General features: G+C 43.0%; 1 protein-coding gene across 3 annotated transcripts; it reads right to left on the minus strand.

Annotated features, from left to right (window-relative positions):
- Positions 1-6,490: 6,490 nt before the first annotated feature.
- On the minus strand, positions 6,491-19,572 carry LOC139553183 (transcription factor HIVEP2-like). 3 transcript variants are annotated; one of them, XM_071365216.1, is made up of 7 exons: positions 19,390-19,572; positions 12,425-16,452; positions 11,660-11,835; positions 11,220-11,395; positions 10,916-11,014; positions 9,928-10,775; positions 6,491-9,728 (listed from the first exon to the last, which is right to left on the minus strand). In XM_071365216.1, exons 2-7 carry the CDS (start codon positions 16,367-16,369, stop codon positions 9,261-9,263), a joined length of 5,712 nt encoding a protein of 1,903 aa, XP_071221317.1. In that variant the 5' UTR covers positions 16,370-16,452; positions 19,390-19,572; the 3' UTR covers positions 6,491-9,260. The 3 variants fall into 3 exon arrangements, with proteins under 3 accessions (XP_071221317.1, XP_071221316.1, XP_071221319.1); XM_071365215.1 differs by having other exon boundaries at positions 19,336-19,572; XM_071365218.1 differs by lacking the exon at positions 19,390-19,572 and having other exon boundaries at positions 12,425-19,322.
- Positions 19,573-20,777: the final 1,205 nt, after the last annotated feature.

The raw sequence follows: 20,777 nt of genomic DNA on the forward strand, positions 1-20,777 counted from the left end.
CCTGTTCAGAACGTCCCACAATGAAACCACACAAACCTTATGCCTCTAAGCTTGTAATGACCTACCGACAAGAGTTATGTTGATGTTTACCAAGAAACGTTAAGGACTTTGTAACAGTATTATCAGGGGTCGCGTTAACGCAGGATTCGCATTTGTCACGCAGAAAAGGAAAGACAGAACGCAGAAAATAGGCTACATCTTGTTGCGTTTTATAAAATGCTTCTTATGTAAATTCTGCTCGGTTTTCAGTCAGGGTTCGCTCCAAATCGTTCATGTAAAAGGACTACTTTTTTACTTTTTTTTTAGTTGCACTTCTACAATCCGATGAAATGTTTTTGCTCTGACTGATGTGCAGACTATTGTAGACTACTTTTGTCCGGTACTTTCCTCCTGTTTAGTATTTCTCTGGTAGCTAGTTAAAATGCTAGATTCTTCAAGCAAAACATTAGGAAATGTATCTGGCTACATTCTTTCTACGATAAACATTGAGAAATATGATGGCCATGCATCGTTTAGTTATTGCACGCCCCAATCACTTCATTGATGCAAAACACCACTGTTGACTTTCAATATAAAACGCAGGTGAAATGGTTTAAAACGCATGTGTTTTATGGTCTGCGTTTTAAAAATGCTGATTTCTGAAAGCTAATGCGACCCATGGTACTATGTAGATTCATAAACTATACAACCAGCAATCATATTTTGCTCACCCTCCAGCATATTAGAACTGAATTAATAGACAGCGAATACATTTTATGACTAAACGACACACGAAATCCATTGTATAATTGATCATGGTATTCTTAGTAACAGTGCCTGGAATGTGAAGGATTGTGTTTATGTGCAATTGACGTTCTCCCCTTTCTCAAAGTAACAGTTGCCTGTACTGATCATTCATCACCAGAAGATGTCAGTAGAATATAAATCTCTATTCACTTCATTCTGGAGAGTTCTCCCGCCCAGGACAAATATGATATAATCTGAAACATCACTGTGTTTTCTCTATCCTGACTGTCCTGTAACGATGTCAATAACTAATCAAGGGAATTAGCGACTGCTTTAATAAGAGGTCAATAGTCTGTAACTTGGTGAGTTAACACTAACACTGCCTTTTAGTTAGTTAAATAGTTCTTCAAAGTTCTTGAAATGTTCCGGATTGACTGACCTTCATGTCTTAAAGTATTGATGGACTATCGTTTTTCTTTGCTTATTTGAGGTGTTCTTGCCATAATATGGACTTGGTCTTTTACCAAATAGGGCTATCTTCTGTATACCACCCGTACCTTGTCACAACACAACTGATTGGCTCAAACACATTAAGAAGAAAATAAATTCCATAAATTAACTTTTAACAAGGCACACCTGTTAATTGAAATGCATTCCAGGTAACTACCTCATGAAGCTGGTTGAGAGAATGCCAAGAGTGTGTAAAGTTGTCATCAAGATAGAGGGTGGCTGCTTTAAACAATCTAAAATCTATTTTGATTTGTTTAACACTTCCTTAGTTACTACATGATTCAATGTGTTATTTCATAGTTTTGATGTCTTCACTATTATCCTACAATGTAGAAAATAGTAAAAATAAAGAAAAACCCTTGAATGAGTAGGTGTGTCCAAACTTTTGACTGGTACTGTATGTATATATATATATATCTATCATTTGTAAGTCCAAAGATGGATGTAGCATCTACAGATTGCCCCTTTAAGTCTATCAAAAGTGTGCGAGTTTGAGCATTAGGTCTATGGATATTTTTTTATCAGCATGAATTAGATTGAGCAATAAAAGACCCACTTTTATTCCATAGGCTGGGATCCATGCTATGCAGCTGTTGCAAAAGCACAATTTCACTGGCTGTCAACTGGTTTCAAAAACAATGATTGATCGGCAGCTTAAACTTCTTGCATTCAACGATTATTGGGTTCAAATACACATTTAGATTTGCGAACAGCCATCCACTTCAATCCGTAAAGCGCAAATAGTTAAATGAGAGAGCAGCAGTGATTCACATCAATGCGCTATCTAGTTATCAATTATAAATTATATCCGTATCGCCGTAGGCTACACCACTGCAGTCATCCTTACCTCCAAGCGTTTATTCGAGTTGGATCATCTTTGGATGCCGACATTAGTCGCACCATTGGATGACATAGCTTGGACTGTAGCCTGCAAAAGCCTATTCCTGCTCCTTTCCAGCAATCCATCAAACACATTTGGTGTGTCATCATAGTGGTCTCTGACTTGTGGTCAGACTCGCTTAGGTGGAACAAACTTATAATTGTGCCTTTTTTCAATGCTGATTTGAATGTCATTGAGTAAACAGAGAAGGGTTTTCCCAAGCATCCTTTCTGAATTTGAAAGTAATCCTCGAAGTAATCATCTAGTTTTTCAAAAGTATCTATAATCTGATTATAATATTTTTGCTGGTAACGTCACGGATTACAGTTAGTTTTTTTGTAATCCCGATACTCCCCAACCCTGCTCATGGGGACACTACGTCACTGCAAAATCTACTGGTAGAGCTCGAAACTTCAAGCCCCTTGGGTGCTGCCATAGAGTTACATTAGAACTGCCCATCCAAGAAGGCTCAAGATCATTGGCCATAGATAAAATGACATCATATTATATCTACCGTAGCTTTGATTGGAGTGATCATGTCAACATCATACTTTCAAAATCTTAGCTAGCAAGCTAGCAGTCATCATCATGAATCAAGTCAGCAGGGTGGCAGGTAGCCTAGTGGTTAGAGTGTTGGACTTGTAACCGAAAGTTTGCAAGATCGAATCCATGAGCTGATGAGGTAAAAATCTGTCGTTTTGCCCCTGAACAAGGCACTTAACCCACTGTTCCTAGGCCATCATTGAAATAAGAATTTGTTCTTAACTGACCTGCCTAGTTAAATAAAGGTAAAATAAAATAAAAAAGTCAACAATCTACTGGCAAATCCTTTTCAGATTAAGAGAAATTCTAGATAAAACATATCGGTGCTCATCAGCCATAGGACATAAACATTACACAACAAGTTGGAAATCGCAAATTCAACAATGAGTGGTTTGGAAGGAATCAGTGGCTAACTGCAAGCATTGCAAAGCAATCACTATCCTGCTATTCAGTGGAGTGGGTGTGTGGTCCAAGTCTGGGTTTAATGGTCTCTTTTCCAAGCTTAAAAGGATAAACATTCAACACGATGGGCCAGAAAAGGTTGAATACATTGGCCATGCAGTCAATCCAGTATGATTTCTGCTGTGTTCAAAACAACTGGGAAGTGGGAAATCTCAGACTTCAGTGAGTTCAAGACAACTGGCAACTCTGAAAAAAACTTGCACCGACTGGAAAAATACGTTTTGAATGGTCATCCAATTCAGAATTCAAAGTCGGGGACTTGGGTCTTGTATGCTGCTACATAAATTATGTAATATGTCAGGGAGATATGTATACTGTAGCTAAGAACGTAATACTAAGTGTATGTTGTGTAGAAAGCTGTTAGTAGCCCATGTGCCTCACCCTAATAATTTGGTGCCTTTCCCCCTCCTAACTTAGCCTACTGTTCTGACTTGGTGGTGCACATGTAGCCAATAGCCTGTTTTAGAGAAATTGTACCATTGAATATTATAAGAACTTTGTCTGCTTATATGCACCCCTTTATTTATCCTACGGTTCTGACTTGGTATACAGGGAGAATACTGTAAGAATGGCCCATGTCTTAAATTCTGTCGCTGTACATTTAAAAAGTGCTGACCAAATAGTTATGTCCATCATAGCTCGCTCATTAATGTCTTAATCGAAATGACAGATTACCTCTTATCCGCTCGCCGTCACCTTATGCCATAGTTTGTTCATCTCAATTGTCAGTAGAAACGACATTTGTTTAAGCAAGTCAGCCATATCAGCTGTTTTTTTTAAAAGACAGTAAATCATTTCATGTTGTTTTGCTACCATGCTGTGTTGTCATGTGTTGCTGCCTTGCTATGTTGTCTTAGGTCTCTGATAATTGTAGTGTTGTGTTGTCTCTCTTGTCGTGATGTGTTTTGTCCTATATTTATTTATTTTAATCCCAGCCCCTATCCCCGCAGGAGACCTTTTGCCTTTTGGTAGGCCGCCATTGTAAATAAGAATTTGTTCTTAACTGACTTGCCTAGTTAATTAAAGGTTAATTCAATTTAAAAAAGAAATGAGGCTGTTTCGCTGCCAGGCAAGGCTCTGCTGATAGCCAGGTGTAGCAGTGGTAAGGATTCACTCTATGATGCTGAAAAGAAAGCTCAGCTTTATGTAGGCCCTAACAGTTTGTGGGCACCGCAAGTCACCATTATAGTGCAATTCATGTATAGTTTAGTGTTGTGTTGTGCAGTGGCTTTGCTGGCATGCATCTAAAAAAAAAAATTGGGGGGAGTTTGCCCAACCAAGATTTACATGCTAAAATCGCCCCTGCCATACAGTATGACCTGTGATAGCATGTAAATGGAGTCGGTAAAGTGATAGCTACCCCAGACATCATGGTGAGAGTTAAAGCTGAGTATAACGTATTTTAAATCAATCTACACTCATGTCTCAGCTGTGAAACTGTAAATGTCAAGTCAATTTGCTAACGTCATGTTAACTTCAATATTTAAAATGCAGCCATTATTTTTTACCTCTTAAAAGATATCTACAATCCACATAAAAAGTTGTGAATTCAACACTGAAAATTCAACCCAGAAAAAAAAATGCACATTAAGGTAATATGAATTTCAGTGTACAAGTATTTACATTTGTAGCGGAAACAAATGAATTAATCCACCCATCTTCTTCACCTAAAACCTAAAAGAACATTCACACTTAAAATTAAAGGGAAGAAAATTGTAAAACTTAAATGCACTGTACATGCATACTTACAGTGACTTCAGGAAGTATTCATACCCCTTTACTTATTTCACATTTTGGTGTGTTACAGCCTGAATTCAAAATGGATTAGATAGATTTTTTTTCACCCATCTACACACAATACCCTATAATGACAAATTGAAAACATTTTTTTCATTTCTTTCTTCTAAATGTATTGAAAATTAAATACAGAAACATCTCATTTACATATCTATTCACACCCCTGAGTCAATACATGTTTGAATCACATTTGGCAGTGACTACAGCTTTGAATCTTTCTTGGTAAGTTTCTAAGAGATTTGCACACCTGGATTGTACAATATTTGCACATGATTATTTTTTTAATTCTTCAAGCTCTGTCAAGTTGGTTGTTGATCATTGCTAGACAGCCATTTTAAAGTTTTACCATAGATTTTCCAGACAATTTAATTTAAAACTGTAACTAAGCCACTCAGGAACATTCAATATTGTCTTGCTAAGCAACTCCAGGTTATATTTCCCCTCGTGTTTTAGGACATTGTCCTGATGAAAGGGGAATTTGTCTCCCAGTGTCTGTTGGAAAGGAGACTGAACCAGGTTTTCCTCTAGGATCTTGCCTGTGCTTAGCTCAATTCCATTTATTTTATCCCCCAAAAAACTCCCTTGCCAATAACAAGCATACCCATAACATGATGCAGCCACCACCATGCTTGAAAATATGAAGAGTGGTACTCAGTGATGTGTTGTGTTGGATTTGCCCCAAACATAACGTATTCAGGATATAAAGTACATCTCTTTACCACATTTTTTGCAGTTTTACTTTATTTCCATATTGCAAACATGATGCATGTTTTGAAATATTTATATTCTGTACTCTGTCATTTAGGTTAGTACTGTGGAGTAAATACAATATTGTTGATCCATCCACAGTTTTCTCCTATCACAGCCATTAAACTCTGTAACTGTTTTAAAGTCACCATTGGCCTCACGGTGAAACCCCTGAGCGGTCTCCTACCACTCCAGCAACTGAGTTAGGAAGGACACGTGTATCTTTGTAGTGACTGGGTGTATTGACACACCATTCAAAGTGTAATTAATAACTTCACCATGCTCAAATGGATATTCAATGTCTGCTTTTTTTTATTTTAACCCATCTACCAATAGGTGCCCTTCTTTGCGAGGCACCGGAAAAACTCCCTGGTCTTAGTGGTTGAATCTGTGTTTGAAATTCACTGCTCGACTGAGGGACCTTACAAATAATTAAGTGTGGGGTACAGAGATGAGGTAGTCATTTAAAAATCATGTTAAACACTATTATTGTTCACAGAGTCCATGCAACTTATTATATGGCTTGTTAAGCACATTTTTACTCCTGAACATACTTAGGCTTGCCATAACAAAGGGGTTGAATACTTATTGACTCAAGACTCATTTCAGCTTTTCATTTTAAATTAATTTGTAAACATTTCTAAAAACAGAATTCCTTTTTGACATTAATGGGGTATTGCGTGTAGGCCAGTGACACAACATCCAAATGTAATACATTTTGTCTGTAACACAACAAAATGTGGAAAAAGTCAAAGGGTGTGACTACTTTCTGAAGACACTGTAGATAAGGATCACTTAAAAGAAGTGGAATGTTTGAACTCACAATAGCTCACACGATTGTTTTTATTTCTCCTCACTAACCATCTCAGTCAGTTATCAAAGTTAGGATGAAAGTGCTTATTTCAATTCATAAAGGTTCAAAGGCCAGAATAACAAAAACAAGTTTTTGATTAAGCCATAAGTTATAAAGCAATGACATGACATCATAAGGATCTCATAATTATCGGTCAGTGGGACACACTGTTGCAAAAGTGGAGATAATATACAGCATATAAATAGTAGTCAAATATTTTCCATCATAAATAAGAGAGTACTTTTCTAATATATAAAGACATCTCGCAAGTATACATAATATTCACTTCTCTATTTGTGCAATAGCATAAAGATAAAAACACAACGTTGAGAATCTGCAACATAAAACATGTCAAATAGATACATTTACATTAAACGTAGCTGCACAAATCAGCAATTTAATTATTCCACAAAGTAAAAGCTATGTTTTAGTGCAATATTCATTGATGGTAAATAACACTGTCACGTCAGACAATTCTGATTAAAAGTTCCTTCAAAATGATATTCACTTTTCCCTTGCTTAATATGCTCGTTCAAAACATAGGTGGAAAGCAAAGAAAAGGCACGGACAGACCTTTGCTGTTCAATCAAAAGCACCAAACTGGACAAGAAGCAAGTCTACGCTAAATTTGGTCAGACTCAATTTTCAAATACTTTCATATTTCAGATACTTTTGTTGTTATTTCCCCTCCAATTTTTTCAATAATCAAACCCTTAACTATCATCACTCGATATGAATACAATAACAGCCTATATTCAAAGTAGTCAAATCAAATCAAATGTTATTGGTCACACACACACATATTTAGCAGATGTTATTGCGGTGGTAGCGAAATGCTTGTCCACGTATACATGTGTATGCATATACTGTATGTGTTAAGAGTGGGTTATGGAGTATAATCAACATCAATAAGTATGTTTGTGTGCAAGTGTATGCAAGCTTAATTAATATATAAGCATTTACTTTGATACCATGTTTTGCACCTGTGGCCACCACTTCAACTGACTTCTTGCTTGTCCTTCGCTATGAATATTCATGCTGACCTACATGTTCAAAAACTCTTAATTCATAGAGAAATTCATAGAGAGCATGAAGTCTGTGTCGTTTCTGTATTTCAAGGTTTGTTCTTGGCTCAGATATAGATATAGTCTGTGGGAGGGAGACAGGAGGGAAGGGGCTTGTTAGATGATTGGCCTCTACACTACTTGCATGCAGAAACCTGAACCGACTGAGAGGAGAGCCTCCAACACCCAACCAAAAGGGCCTGGATGAAGTCATTTTGTATGTCTGACTGCCTGTCTGTCTGTCTAGAGGAAGGAGATTGAGAGGGACTGTGGGTGTATTCTGGTCCCAGATCTGCTTGTGCTGTCTTGCCAACTCCTATGTGACCATAGAAGTTGGCAAGACAGCATAAACAGATCTAGGACCAGGCAAGCTGGGGACTGGACGATGGATGAGAGGCTCAGCTGCTCCTGGAGGAAGCGCCAAGGTACACTATATGTACAAAAGTATGTGGACACCCCTTCAAATTAGTGGATTCGGCTATTTCAACCACACCCGTTGCTGACAGGTGTATAAAATCGAGCACACAGCCATGCAATCTCCCTAGACAAACATTGGCAGTGGAATGGCCTTACTGAAGAGCTCAGTGACTTTCAACATGGCACCGTAATGGGATGCCACCTTTCCAACAAGTCAGTTCATCACATTTCTGCCCTGCTAGAGCTGCCCCGGTCAACTGAAAGTGCTGTTATTGTGAAGTGGAAACATCTAGGAGCAACAACGGCTCAGCCGCGAAGTGGTAGGCCACACAAGCTCACAGAACGGGACCGCCGAGTGCTGAAGTGCGTAAAAATCGTCTGTCCTCGGTTGCAACACTCACTACCGAGTTCCAAACTGCCTCTGGAAGCAACGTCATCACAAGAACTGTTCGTCGGGAGCTTCATGAAATGGGTTTCCATGGCCGAGCAGCTGCACACAAGCCTAAGATCACGATGTGCAATGCCAAGCGTCAGTTGGAGTGGTGTAAATGTCACCGCCATTGTACTCTGGAACAGTGGAAATGCGTTCTCCAGAGTGATGAATCACACTTTATCATCTGGCAGTCCGAAGGACAAATCTGGGGTTGGTGGATGCCAGGAGAACGCTACCTGCCCCAATGCATAGTGCCAACTGTAAAGTTTGGTGGAGGAGGATTAATGGTCTGGGGCCGTTTTTCATGGTTCAGGCTAGGCCCCTTAGTTCCAGTGAAGGGGAATCTTAATGCCACAGCATACAATGACATTCTAGACGATTCTGTGCTTCCAACTTCGTGGCAACAGTTTGGGGAAGACCCTTTCCTGTTTCAGTATGACAATGCCCCCGTGCACAAAGCGAGGTCCATACAGAAATGGTTTGTCGAGATCGGTGTTGAAGAACTTGACTGGCCTGCACAGAGCCCTGACCTCAACCCCATCGAACACCTTTGGGATGAATTGGAACGCCGACTGCGAACCAGGCCTAATCACCCAACATCAGTGGCCAACCTCACTAATGATCTTGTGGCTGAATGGAAGCAAGTCCAGTGGAGGCTGTTATAGCAGCAATGGGGGGACCAACTCCATATTAATGCTCATGATTTTGGAATGAGATGTTAGACGAGCAGGTGTCCACATACTTTTGGTCATGTAGTGTATGTCCCAAATGGTACCCTATTCCCTATAGAGTGCATTACTTTTGACCAGAGCCCTATGCAACCCCAGTCTATAGATGCTCCTCAGAAGTGATCCTGAGGGAGGCGATGGCCTTGGTGCAGGTCTGAAGACCCTCTTCCTGCTTAGGGTCCCTGACCGTGAGGACAGAGACAGGATCTTTCTCCTCCTCAGAGTCCCAGGGTGTCTGGTGGGGGGACGGCCTCTCCCTTTCCCGCTCCTTCTCCTGCTGCTGGGCTACTGTGTCCTCTGCACCTGGGCCCGCCACACAGGCAGATCCCTCCTTATTGCTGTCCTGGTGGAGCTCAGTCTTCTGATGGGACAGGGCTGACAGATGGGTCCGGTCAGAGCTGCAGGAGGGCAAAGAGCGCAGTACCTGGATCCCCCCGATAGGGACCATGGGGAGAAGAGTTCGAGCCTGCTGCTGGGAGTGTAGGGGAAGGTGGCTGAGGACGTTATGATGGGTACAACTGGAGCTGGAGGGACCAGGCAGGTTGGGGAGCGTGCTTCTCCTCTGATCCTAAAAACAAAAAGTTATAGTGACTACCAGAAGAAACTTTTCTACAGTTTAATGCAGGGACTCCAGCGGTGGGAGAAAAAAAATGAATAAAGGTTTTATATCAAGAAATGAAGTCAGTGTAACTAGTTTTGCATGGACAAGCATACTAGTCAATCTAAACATGTGTGTATAATATAGTGTATACAACTACATTACATACCAAATCCATTTCAATGGATCCTCCCTTGTGGACAAGTTCAGCCTTGGCTTGTTGCATGGATTTATCGCCAGACCCTCTGTGTTGCGAGCCCCCTCTACGTGGAGACACAGCCCTCAGCACCACCCTCTGTCTGCCCCGGGCCGATGGCTCCCTCCTCCCAGGCAGGTCCACTCCGCCTGGGGACATGGGCCTCTCCATGCAGGCCGGGGAGAGGTGCTGGATGGGGGTGACGTTGGGGGAGCTGGGCCTCAGCTGGGAGGTGTCCCATCGAGGTGAGGAGCGACCCCGGGGGGAGAGGTCTCTACGGGGTGATGGGTAGCGGAGCTGGGAGGGGGACGGTTCCCTCAGAGGGGACTCCCAGCCAGTGGACAGCAGACCGGTGAACAGACATCCCTGGTCAGGAGACAGCATGGCCAGGCTACAGTCCTCCTCCACAAGCCTCGCTCTCTCACTCTGCTCCTTGTCCAGGCTGGAGGCCAAGACAGTCCTCCGGTCTGGCCCTGTCCTCTTGCCTGAGATGGAGGTATGGGGATGGCACGATGGAGGCACGATGGAGTTGGTGAGGCAGCTGGGGAGAGAACGGAAGGTACTGAGGGTACAGCCATGGAGAGCTGACGACACAACCTGGGTGACGGTGGTAGCGGTGACCGACGGAGAGGCTATGTCACAGGGCTGAGGGCTGGTGCTCCGGGAGCGGATCTTTGGAGTGGAGCCACCGTCGTAATCATCATCGTCATCTTCGTCGATGTCATCTATCTCTTCATCCATGCCATCAGAGTCGTCTGCGTCTGAGAACTGGTGTTTGGCTGTGCTCAAGATCCCGGTCTTCGAGTCTTGCTGGATGTCATCTGTATTGTTTGAAAGAACAGAAAAAATAATGACAAATATAATATCAAATTCCTTTCTGTCATTAATTCAGTGTTACATATCTGAATAATTCATATTAGGGAGTAAAGTATAGTATACTGGTCATTGATCAATATTTTACCAGATTCCTGTGTGTCTGTATCATCCACTGTGATTGACACACCAAGCTCAAGACACTTCTTCATGTGAGCCTTTGACTTCATATGCTTGGTCAGGTTACCTGTAAGACAACAAACATTTAAAGATGAATCTTGTTGAGCTTACTATATTCATTACCATTCAATTGTACATTTTGGAAATAAATGTTCCTATTGTCATCAATCAATCAAATGTATAAATCCCTTTTCAAATCATCAGTTGTCACAAAGTGCGTCCGTACCTCTCGTTTCATTCATTTCAATGGAATAAAAAGACGGGACACCCACCTTTCGTTTTGAAAGCGAAGTTGCAGACCCTGCAGACGTAGGGTCTGACGTCAGTGTGGGTGCGTATGTGTTTCTTCAGCATACTAGGTTTCTTACAGCGGATGCCACACTCCTCACAGATATACTTTCCTCTGCCTCTGCCCCTCACGTACACATAGTCCTCATTGGACTTGAACCTGAGGGAAGGGAAACAATCCTTCATGTGATGTTCTATAAAAAGCTTTAGACATGCAAGGTAAGTGAAAAAACATATATTTCATCTAATTCCAGGTCACCCTTGGGAAAGGGGTCTTCTGACCTCAATAGGACTACCGGGTTAAATAAATAAAGTTACAAATCGTTTGTACCACCAGGCGTTACCCCTATATAAAACATTACAAACTAACATTATAATGAACACTCTATTGCTTACTGATTAATGTGATAGTATCATAACTGACCCTCCATCAAAGATTTTGATCTGGGTTGGCGTTGGTGTTAGCGCTGCTGTTTGTTTCGAGGAGACCTCCAGGTCTTTCCAGTCCTCCTTCGCTGCTTTTACCCTGCAGCTGGCATCCTTCACTTTCCTTCCATGGCAGATCACATTCAGCTCTTTGAGCTCCGGTTTGCTCTGTAGCTAAATGAGATAGATACATAAACATTCATACGAAGAAAGAATAAAAAATAAAAATGTAACCCCGTTTTCTCTCCCCACGATCTTGTCTCATCGCTGCAATTCCCCGATGGGTTCGGGAGAGGAGAAGGTCGAGTAATGCATTCCCCAGAAACCGCCAAACCGTTTGCTTAACCCGGAAGCCAGCCGCACCAATGTTTCGGAGGAAACACCGTTCAACTGACGACCAAAGTCAGAGTGATGAGCCAAGTAAAGCCCCCCCCGGCCAAACCCTCCCCTAACCCGGACGACGCTGGGCCAGCTGCGCTATGGGACTCCCGGTGGGATCGAACCACAGGCTGTAGTGACGCTGCCTTAGACCGCTGCGGCACTCGGGAGTTCAAGAATAAACATTCTGTTAACATGCAGTTTAGATATGTTTAGGTAATGGAGTTAGGTAATACAGGATATTAACAATGTAATATGGTTACAATATTATACAATATTAGATAGTTTATGATGTAACTTGAGTCAAGGATTGTATACATACATTCAATATGGAAATGTAAGGGTGATTTGGACTAAATCAAACACTAACAATAAAGGTTCTCACCAGCTCAAGCCTCTGCCTCCATAAGAGTGAGGAGGAGACCAGTTTCCCAGTCCCAGGTTGGTACATGGCAGCCATGGTGTACACCCATGTGTTAGTCTTCTGTTTGGAGCGGAGCAGAGCCAGGGTTGCACTGGTGTTGAGGTTAGGAGGGTTGGGGTTATGGGAACTGACGCGCCACGTAGTGTACACAGAGGACATAGGAGAAGTGTTGGGAGTGCTGTTCGGCTTGGTGTAGTTCAGATAGCACCAACTCACAACTGTCGTTGTGCGAAGACTTGGAAACTGAGATATCAGTTTGGTGTTTTCACCGTCAGAGATGAGGATGCCCTGACCTTTGACTAACTGCACCATCATTTCCATCTGTGCCTTGCTGTCCATCCCAGACTCTTTGAAATCATTTAGAGACATCAGAGAGGGTGGATGTAGGCTTGTTTCGGTTGAGGAGTTGTCCATAAGGGAATCAGGACATTCTGACCCTTGTTGCTGAGGTGAGATGAAGCTTCCACTTGCTCGGTCGTCTTGAGAATGATGTGAGGATGACACAGACAAAGAGGATATAGAAGAAAGGCCTGACAGTGATGCTCCCTGGTTGGTGTCACTTTTAAACTCTGTCTTTAAACTGTACTTGCTCTCTTCGGTCACATTACAGTTCCCTAACTCCACAGCGCCCAACTCCTCCACTATCTCACCGTACATTTTCTCCTCTTTGACACGTTTCTGCTGTTTGACCTCCATTAACAGGTCCAAGCTGCTGGCCGGAGATAGCATGCGCTTGTTGGATCCACCACTGGATCCACAGTTGGTGGTGGAGATAGTCCTGGAGGTCAGGGTTAGAGGGATGCCTGTCTTAAACTTAGCTGGTGACAGATCTAGAACTTGAATCTGGGCTGGGTTGGTCAACAGTCCTCGGGGGTGTCCTAATAATGCATCTAAATTTGTGGATAAATGTGCAAAGTGAGAAGTGAGAGAGTTTTCGTATGGATCGTCTACAACCTGTGACACAGTGGTGTATGTAATGCTACCGTAAGACGGCACGTGAGCCTGTATTCTAACAGGAACTAAGAGACCGGAGTGTGGTGGCTGAGGGGCAAACATTGGCAGAGACTGCAAGAGCAGTGAAGTGGTTGAGAACGACAGGGCATTGCTGAGGTACTGAGGAAGAATATTTAGCGGAAGGACTGGATGTGTAAATTCAGGGTCAACATTCAAGGACGCCTGTCTTACCAAGTTACCCCGTCTGGGTTCTGAGTAACTGGCGCCGAGTTCCGCATGTCTAACTTTGGCCATTGGAGAGAGACTGCCGTAGTCAAATGATACGCTTCGGACCTCTGGGAGCTCTCTGCGCTGAGAGTTGCATGGTGCCTGTTCTGAAGAGGAGCGTCTCATTTCATGTTGTTGACGCTGGTTCAGGACAGAGAGGGAGTGGGCGCTTCCTGGCACCGCTAAGAACTCCAACGCTTTTCCAAACTCATCCTGTCTAGCTGCCAGGGAAGCTGGCTTGGGGATAAACTCTCGCTCTCTCTCTTCTCGGTCAAACGAGAAGCTGGAGCAGTAGGATAGGTTGCTATCCTGACTAGGGCTTCGGGAGAGGCTCGTACAGGCCGACTCGAAGCTAGACTCACCAGAAGAGTGCTCCAAGTCAGCTAAGCGGAGTCTCTTCTTCTTTGGAGGGAGTTTTTCTGGGGGGAACTGAGACAGGGTTTCACTCCTCTGAGGCCATTGGAACTCCTCTACATATCTATCGGGCTCCTTCGCCTTCACCTGTTTCACCTCAGCTGCTTTCTCTTTCTCTGGACTGTCAGGTTCTACAGTCACCCTGATCTCTGGGACCTGTATGTTGGACTGGCGGACTAGCTTAGGTGTCATTTGATATGATTGATCTAACAATCTACTGTCACTCAATTGGTGTGCAAAGATCTCAGTCCTTTTATCTCGAGTTTCGGTTTGCTCCACCACTTCCATTGAGGAAGGCTTTTCCCGTCTCTGGTAGTTGTAAGACTCGTCAGAGTGAGACTTGCTTAGGGAGTTTGTGTGTTGAATCACAGAGATGACATTACCTAAAGTTCTCTTCTCTATGGTGTCTTCCAACATTTCCATGTGCAGTCTATCACACTGTACTCTATCCTGTGTATTCACGCTTTGGGCATGTACTTTCACTGAAGGAGTAGTGGTTAGAGCACCTTGAGAGGCTTGCTTTGAATCATAGTCCCTCATCTCTTCAGAGTGGTCGTAGTCTGTGTGATACTGGCTTGCTGCATCCTCCTCCTCCCTAATACATTTTTCCTTCCGCCGTTTCCTCGTCGCAAATTCCATCTCTACTCCAAGGTTGGAAATTTCAGAGATGTTTCCATAGTGGTCAGGAAGTTCTGTGTGTCCATCGTGTGCAGAGTGTTCAAAGGCAGCCTGTCGCCTAAGTCTCCTAATACCTCCAGGGGACGCCCTCTCATCAAAGGAGTGGCTGCCTCGCAGGCCTTGTGGCATGTCCAGACACGAAGCTGAGGACGTGGGCATCGAGTTGCTCCGCACCAGCTGCCCAGAATCAGAGAGCTCTAGTTGAGCCTCTTTCATTTCTTCCCTTGTAAATGAATGTGTGTTTATTCTGATCGATTCTATCATTGATTCCTTTTCTTGTGTGAACACGCGGGAAACACCTCGCTCTGAAGACTTACGATCACTTATTAAGTCTGTAGTGCAAGTCACAACAGTTATGGCCTGTTTCGGGTTTGGTTTGTAACACTTCCCAAACATAATCTCTTGATAGGACTTGGCATTTGTGTTGGGAGGACCACCCGTTTGGTGTTCTGCGCTCTCGGAGCGTGAGAAGTAGCCTGAGTCTGTGCTGCCTTTGCTTCCCTGGCTAGGCAGGGAGAGAGATGTGTCAGTGTCACTGCTCCTTTTCTCTGAGAGCCGGAGTGCCAGTCGCTGCTTGATGGCGCTGGATTGAATTGCACGACTGACCTGAGAAACGGCTGGAGCTTGAGCATCATTGATCTCCGGGAGCCTGGCTGAACGCTCCTCAGATAATGTCGATGTAACTCCCTGTTTCTGGGCAACGAGATGCAGTACTCTTACAGCAGTGGTGCTATCTGGTTCCTCGACTGAAACAGAGTCCAAGAACGATGAATAGTCATCATCCGTGTCAGAGCTCTGCTCAGCGTCAGAGTATAACTCTCCTTCTCCTTCTAAAGATCCCCGGTCCTCTGTGTTGGCATTGTAAGAACCCAGTTCTGAAATTGGCACTGTCCCAGCTTTGACAGAGTGAGCATGAGATTTTCTGTGTTTGTATAAATTGCTCTTGGTTTTGAAAGAGAAGCCGCAGGGAACGCAGGGGTAGGGTCGCTCCCCAGTATGTGAGCGAATATGCTTTTTAAGTACGCTGGGTTTGGCACATGCCCTCCCACAATAATCACACACATACTTCCCAGGCTTCTGCTGCTGCTTCTGCTCCATCTTACTACACACGTCCTTGGATAGCTCCTCTATCCCTGACTGGGAACAGTGTTGAAGAGACGCAGGTAAACTGGGGGAGCTCCTCTGAGGAGAGGGCCCTTCACAGTTGCCATGGGATAGCGGAAGTGCAGAAACCAAGCCATCTGCCGTTTTCTGTCTTGCAAAGGGAACTGTCTGTCTCTCCTGTGGTGGATATGATGTTAATACATTGTAATGAGGATGACTGCAGGCTTGATCCTGTAATTGGCGTAGTGATTTCCCTAATTGTCTTAGGTTCCCTGAGTCAGACTTTTCTGTTGAACCACATGTGGTTCTACTCTGGTCCTCCTCAGGTTGTGGGCATAGGTGCCACCCCTCCCCCTCCGAATCAGCCGAAGGGGGCATTTTAGTTTGGGCAGTTGTCGGCTCTGGTGCTGCCCACTTTTTCTGTGTAACTGTCTTTTTTAGACCCTCTTTAGAGCATTTCACCTCCACAGTAGTTTCTAGTGACTCCATGACGATTCCTCTTCAGGGTTGATACCCAACAGACAATAATGTCTGTTATGTAAATGTAGTAATATATGGAGATAAAGGGTCATCTGAAAGATATCAGAAAACTGAAATTATTATTCGTGAAATTGCATACCTCAAAATATTACCTCAAGGACACCCAAGCATTATGCCTAGCAAAGACAGAATACACGATTAATCAGTAGATGCAAAGATAGCTTACTTACAAAAATACCGTACTTTATGTTCCTTCCTCAAATAAACGTGGTACATAATGACCAGTGTTCACAGCAGGAAAGAAAAATCTGTCTCTTTACTAGACTCTCTCAAATACCGTTACCTCATAGTACCTCATATTACACACACACATTGTGCACCACAATCACAATGTGTGTGTGTGTGTGTGTGCGTACTGTATTTGTGTGCACTTGGACTCTAAACTCAAAGACATTGGATGTGCGTACTGTATATTATCCTGTCCTATATCTCAGCTCCATACCATGGGGCTATCTGGATCTTGGCACTATTACTATGCCTTCATCACAAATGGCACCCTATCCCTTACATAGTGCACTACTTTTGACCAGGGCCTGTAGAATGGGATGTAATCTTGTCCTATACCTCAGCTCTATACCATGGGGCTCCACAATATGCTGCGTCTCAGAGGGAACATCATTCTCATCTTCTCAGTATCAAAGGCTGTGTGCTCTTTAACGAGGTTATGTAAGATTATCTGGTTCAAACCCACTGAGCTACTCTTAATTAGGACATTCTATGAGTGACGCGCTCTCTTTTTGTTACTTCCTACCGCTCTCTTTCTTACAACCATCCTAGTATTCGCTCTCTCTCTCTCTCCCTCTGTCTCTCTCGGGGATGATACAAATCCAAGGTGACTCAAGATGCAGAGATAAAACATGCATTAAATCAAAGAGGCTGTGCTTATACTGCAAGTATGTCCAACTAATATTCAAATGAGAAGTGCTTTATCCTCCCACTTGACATATGGCTAAAGACTACAGTAATCAGATAGAGTTTTGCAACCCTCACTTAGACAGACAGACCAAAAAGGAGAATCCAGTATATACTGTGTACTGTAAAAGGTGGCTTTTTGGAACATTCTATGAGAGAAGGTTTCCAGAGGTATCGGGGCAGAGGTGACAACGTTGTAAGCCTTGAGAGGGAGGGGACAGGGGATCTATCTCTCCTCAAGGTCGTTCTGACCTCATAGCTGGGTATTTTTCCATCCTTCCCAACTAAAGCAATGAGAGGAGGAACTACAAGTGCAGGGTGTCAGGGAGATAAGCCTGCCTCATTGAAACAATGCATACCTCGCCTCTGAACTGCACCACAGAGAGAGAGAGCGGGAAGGGAACAGACCCTTTAGTATGTACACTTCACAACCTCTTTTAAGTCTATTCCTCATGTAGGTAAAGCTAATGGTCGTGTCGCACGTTACAGTAATATATCTCATTCATGGTATATCAAAACTGTTCACAGAAAGATGCTACTGTACCACTGGTGTGCATAGCCAAAGAGCTCTATTTTGATTTAATCTGACCACATTTCTTTTTGTTACCTTTATTTAACTAGGCAAGTCAGTTAAGAACAAATTCTCATTTACAATGACGGCCTACCCGGCCAAACCCTAACGACACTGGGCCAATTGTGCGCCGCCCTGTGGGACTCACAATCACAGCCGGTTGTGATACAGCCTGGAATCAAACCAGGATCTGTAGTGACGCCTCTAGCACTGAGATGCAGTGCCTTAGACCGCTCCGCCACTTGGGAGCCCCTGGTAAATAGCATTGTCACTTGGATTGGAACCGGTGCTATGGTTAGATGACCTGAAGATAGAGCTCTTTGGCCACACACACACACCAGTGGTGGGTTTGAAGTTGAAAAATGAAAGCAAATGCAGAAAAGTACTTATACCTACGGTAAAATATGGTGGTGGATCTTTGCTGTTATGGGGCTATTTTGCTTCAACTGGTCTTGGCGCCCTTGTTAAGGTTAACGGCATCATGAACTTTAACAAGTACCAGTACATTTTAGACAAAAACCTGGTTGTCTCTACCAGGAGGCTGACACTTGGCCGCAAGTGGATCCAGCAAGACATTAACCCCAAGCACTAATCAAAATCCACAAAGAAATTGTTCATTGACCACAAAATCCACATTTTGCTATGACCATCTCAGTCTCTGGACTTGAACCCCATTAAAAACCTGTGGTTTGAATTGAATTGGGCAATCCATGCAGACGAAGGATACCAAGGATCTGTACATATTCTGTTTGGAGGAATGGTCTAAGATCCCTCCCAATGTGTTCTCCAATCTCATAACACATTTAGAAAAAGGCTCAGTGTGGTTTTCCTTGCAAGTGGTGGGTGCTAGAGTATTGTTTTTGAATTTATACCTCATTAAACAAAATCTCTTTCTCTGAGCAATTGCATTAACATAATATAATTTCCCTTTTTTTTTTTTTTGCATACAATATAGCTCAGTATTTGTACTATCTGTTTTATACAGCCTTTTTTGCAAATCTTTATCAAGGATGCCAATAATTATGGATCTGACTGTACATGCTGATAAGACATGGATGATACAGCAGCTGAAGCATGTTGAATGGAGACACTGGGAAGTATACTGTATGTAGGTTATGGAAAACGACTTTATAATACCACTGCATCATATCACGTTCAAGCTATACAGAACATATCCCATAACAGGGATGACAGTCATGTAGGCCAACACTTGCCCCTCATCCATACATCTCATAAGGACAATACATAGCGCCAGGGACACTGAGGCAGAAAGCCCATGGCATGACAGCCCACAGCATGCAGAATGAACACCAATGCAAGATGAGACTGTTTTCTACTCAGAATGCATGCAGTTAAAGCACAAGATCTGTGGTAAGAAAATAGTATCTCCTTAAGCAACAGACAGACATGCAAATATAATCCTCATACAAACCTGACACTCGTATACTCCCTTCTTGTCCCATATCGCCAGTCACATGTGACATACCTCATTTTGCAAATTCCAGCGGTCCATTCTCCATCCCTGGGTTATAGTAATAACAACAATGATCAGATTTACCGAGGAGTAAAATCTCATCAATCTTACGTTTCTGCCGCTGCTGTTGGCTGACTGAGTATTCATTCGAATATCTATTGACGTGAGCTAGTCAACAGAGAAAATACCCAAGCATGACGCGGACAGACCCAAGCACAAAAATAGCAAAGGGGCCCTGTGAGGGATTATACAACAGCCCACGTTTAAAGACATTTTCTCAAACACAGCATTTACACTTTTTTAGTGTGGGTCCAAAACACAGCAGACAGATACACTTTCTCAGTGTGGGGGCAAAACAATGTTAAAACCCTTCATATACCAAAACGCTGCTTTTACCAGCGACCTGAACACAACAGACAGCAACATTTTCTTAGCTAGAGGTTCATTTCTCAGCGGGTCCAGGAGGGAATAGAATAGAATATTCAGCTACACTTTCCCGGGGTGGGTCCTTTATACACCAAAAGGGATTCTACCAGGGTCTGGGATCCCTGATTACACTAGTCTGATAACCTGGGATGACCCAAATACACAGAAGACAGACCTAAGTAAAATCAGGGTTCATAGTGAAGTATAGTTTGGGATTTACCCTCCTCATTGGGCCAAAACACAGCACACACTTACTTCCCCTCTGGGTGATGGGAAACAATTCACTGTGATCACTGACAACTACAAACACATACAGTACCAGTCAAAAGTTTGAACACACCTACTCATTCAAGGGTTTTTCTTTATTTTGACAATTCTCTACATTGTAGAAGAATAGTGAAGACATCAAAATTATGAAATAACACATATGGAATCATGTAGTAACCCAAAAAAGTGTTAAATCAAAATATATTTTAGATTTTAGATTCTTCAAAGTAGCCACCTTTTGCCTTGATGACAGCTTTGCACACTCTTGACATTCTCTCATCCAGCATCACCTGGAATGTTTTTCCAACATTCTTGAAGGAGTTCCCACATATGCTGAGCATTTGTTGGCTGCTTTTCCTTCACTCTGCAGTCCAACTCATCCCAAACCATCTCAATTGGGTTGAGGTCGGGTGATTGTGACCAAGGCGCAGCGTGATCTTTATTACAGTGAAACTTTAAACAAAAACAATAAACCAATAACGAAATGTGAAAGTAGTGGTGCACATGCACAAACACAGGTGGGAAAAATAGCTACTTAAATATGATCCCCAATTAGAGGCAACGATTAACATACCAAAACATACCAAAACACCAACATAGAAATGTTAAACTAGAACACCCCCTAGTCACTCCCTGACCTACTACACCATAGAGAAACAAGGGCTCTCTATGGTCAGGGCATGACAGTACATCCCCAAAGGTGCGGA

The sequence above is a fragment of the Salvelinus alpinus genome, chromosome 25 (assembly GCF_045679555.1).
Source record: "Salvelinus alpinus chromosome 25, SLU_Salpinus.1, whole genome shotgun sequence".
NCBI classification, from domain to species: Eukaryota; Metazoa; Chordata; class Actinopteri; order Salmoniformes; family Salmonidae; genus Salvelinus; species Salvelinus alpinus.

Excerpts from the sequence above, each read along its gene's own strand:
- LOC139553183 (XM_071365216.1), bottom strand. The coding sequence starts at position 16,369 with ATGGAGTCACTAGAAACTACTGTGGAGGTGAAATGCTCTAAAGAGGGT. Across the intron at positions 10,776-10,915 it reads TACAGACACACAGGAATCTG|ATGACATCCAGCAAGACTCG; the intron begins GTAAAATATTGA and ends CAAACAATACAG. Across the intron at positions 9,729-9,927 it reads GATCCATTGAAATGGATTTG|GATCAGAGGAGAAGCACGCT; the intron begins GTATGTAATGTA and ends TTTTGTTTTTAG.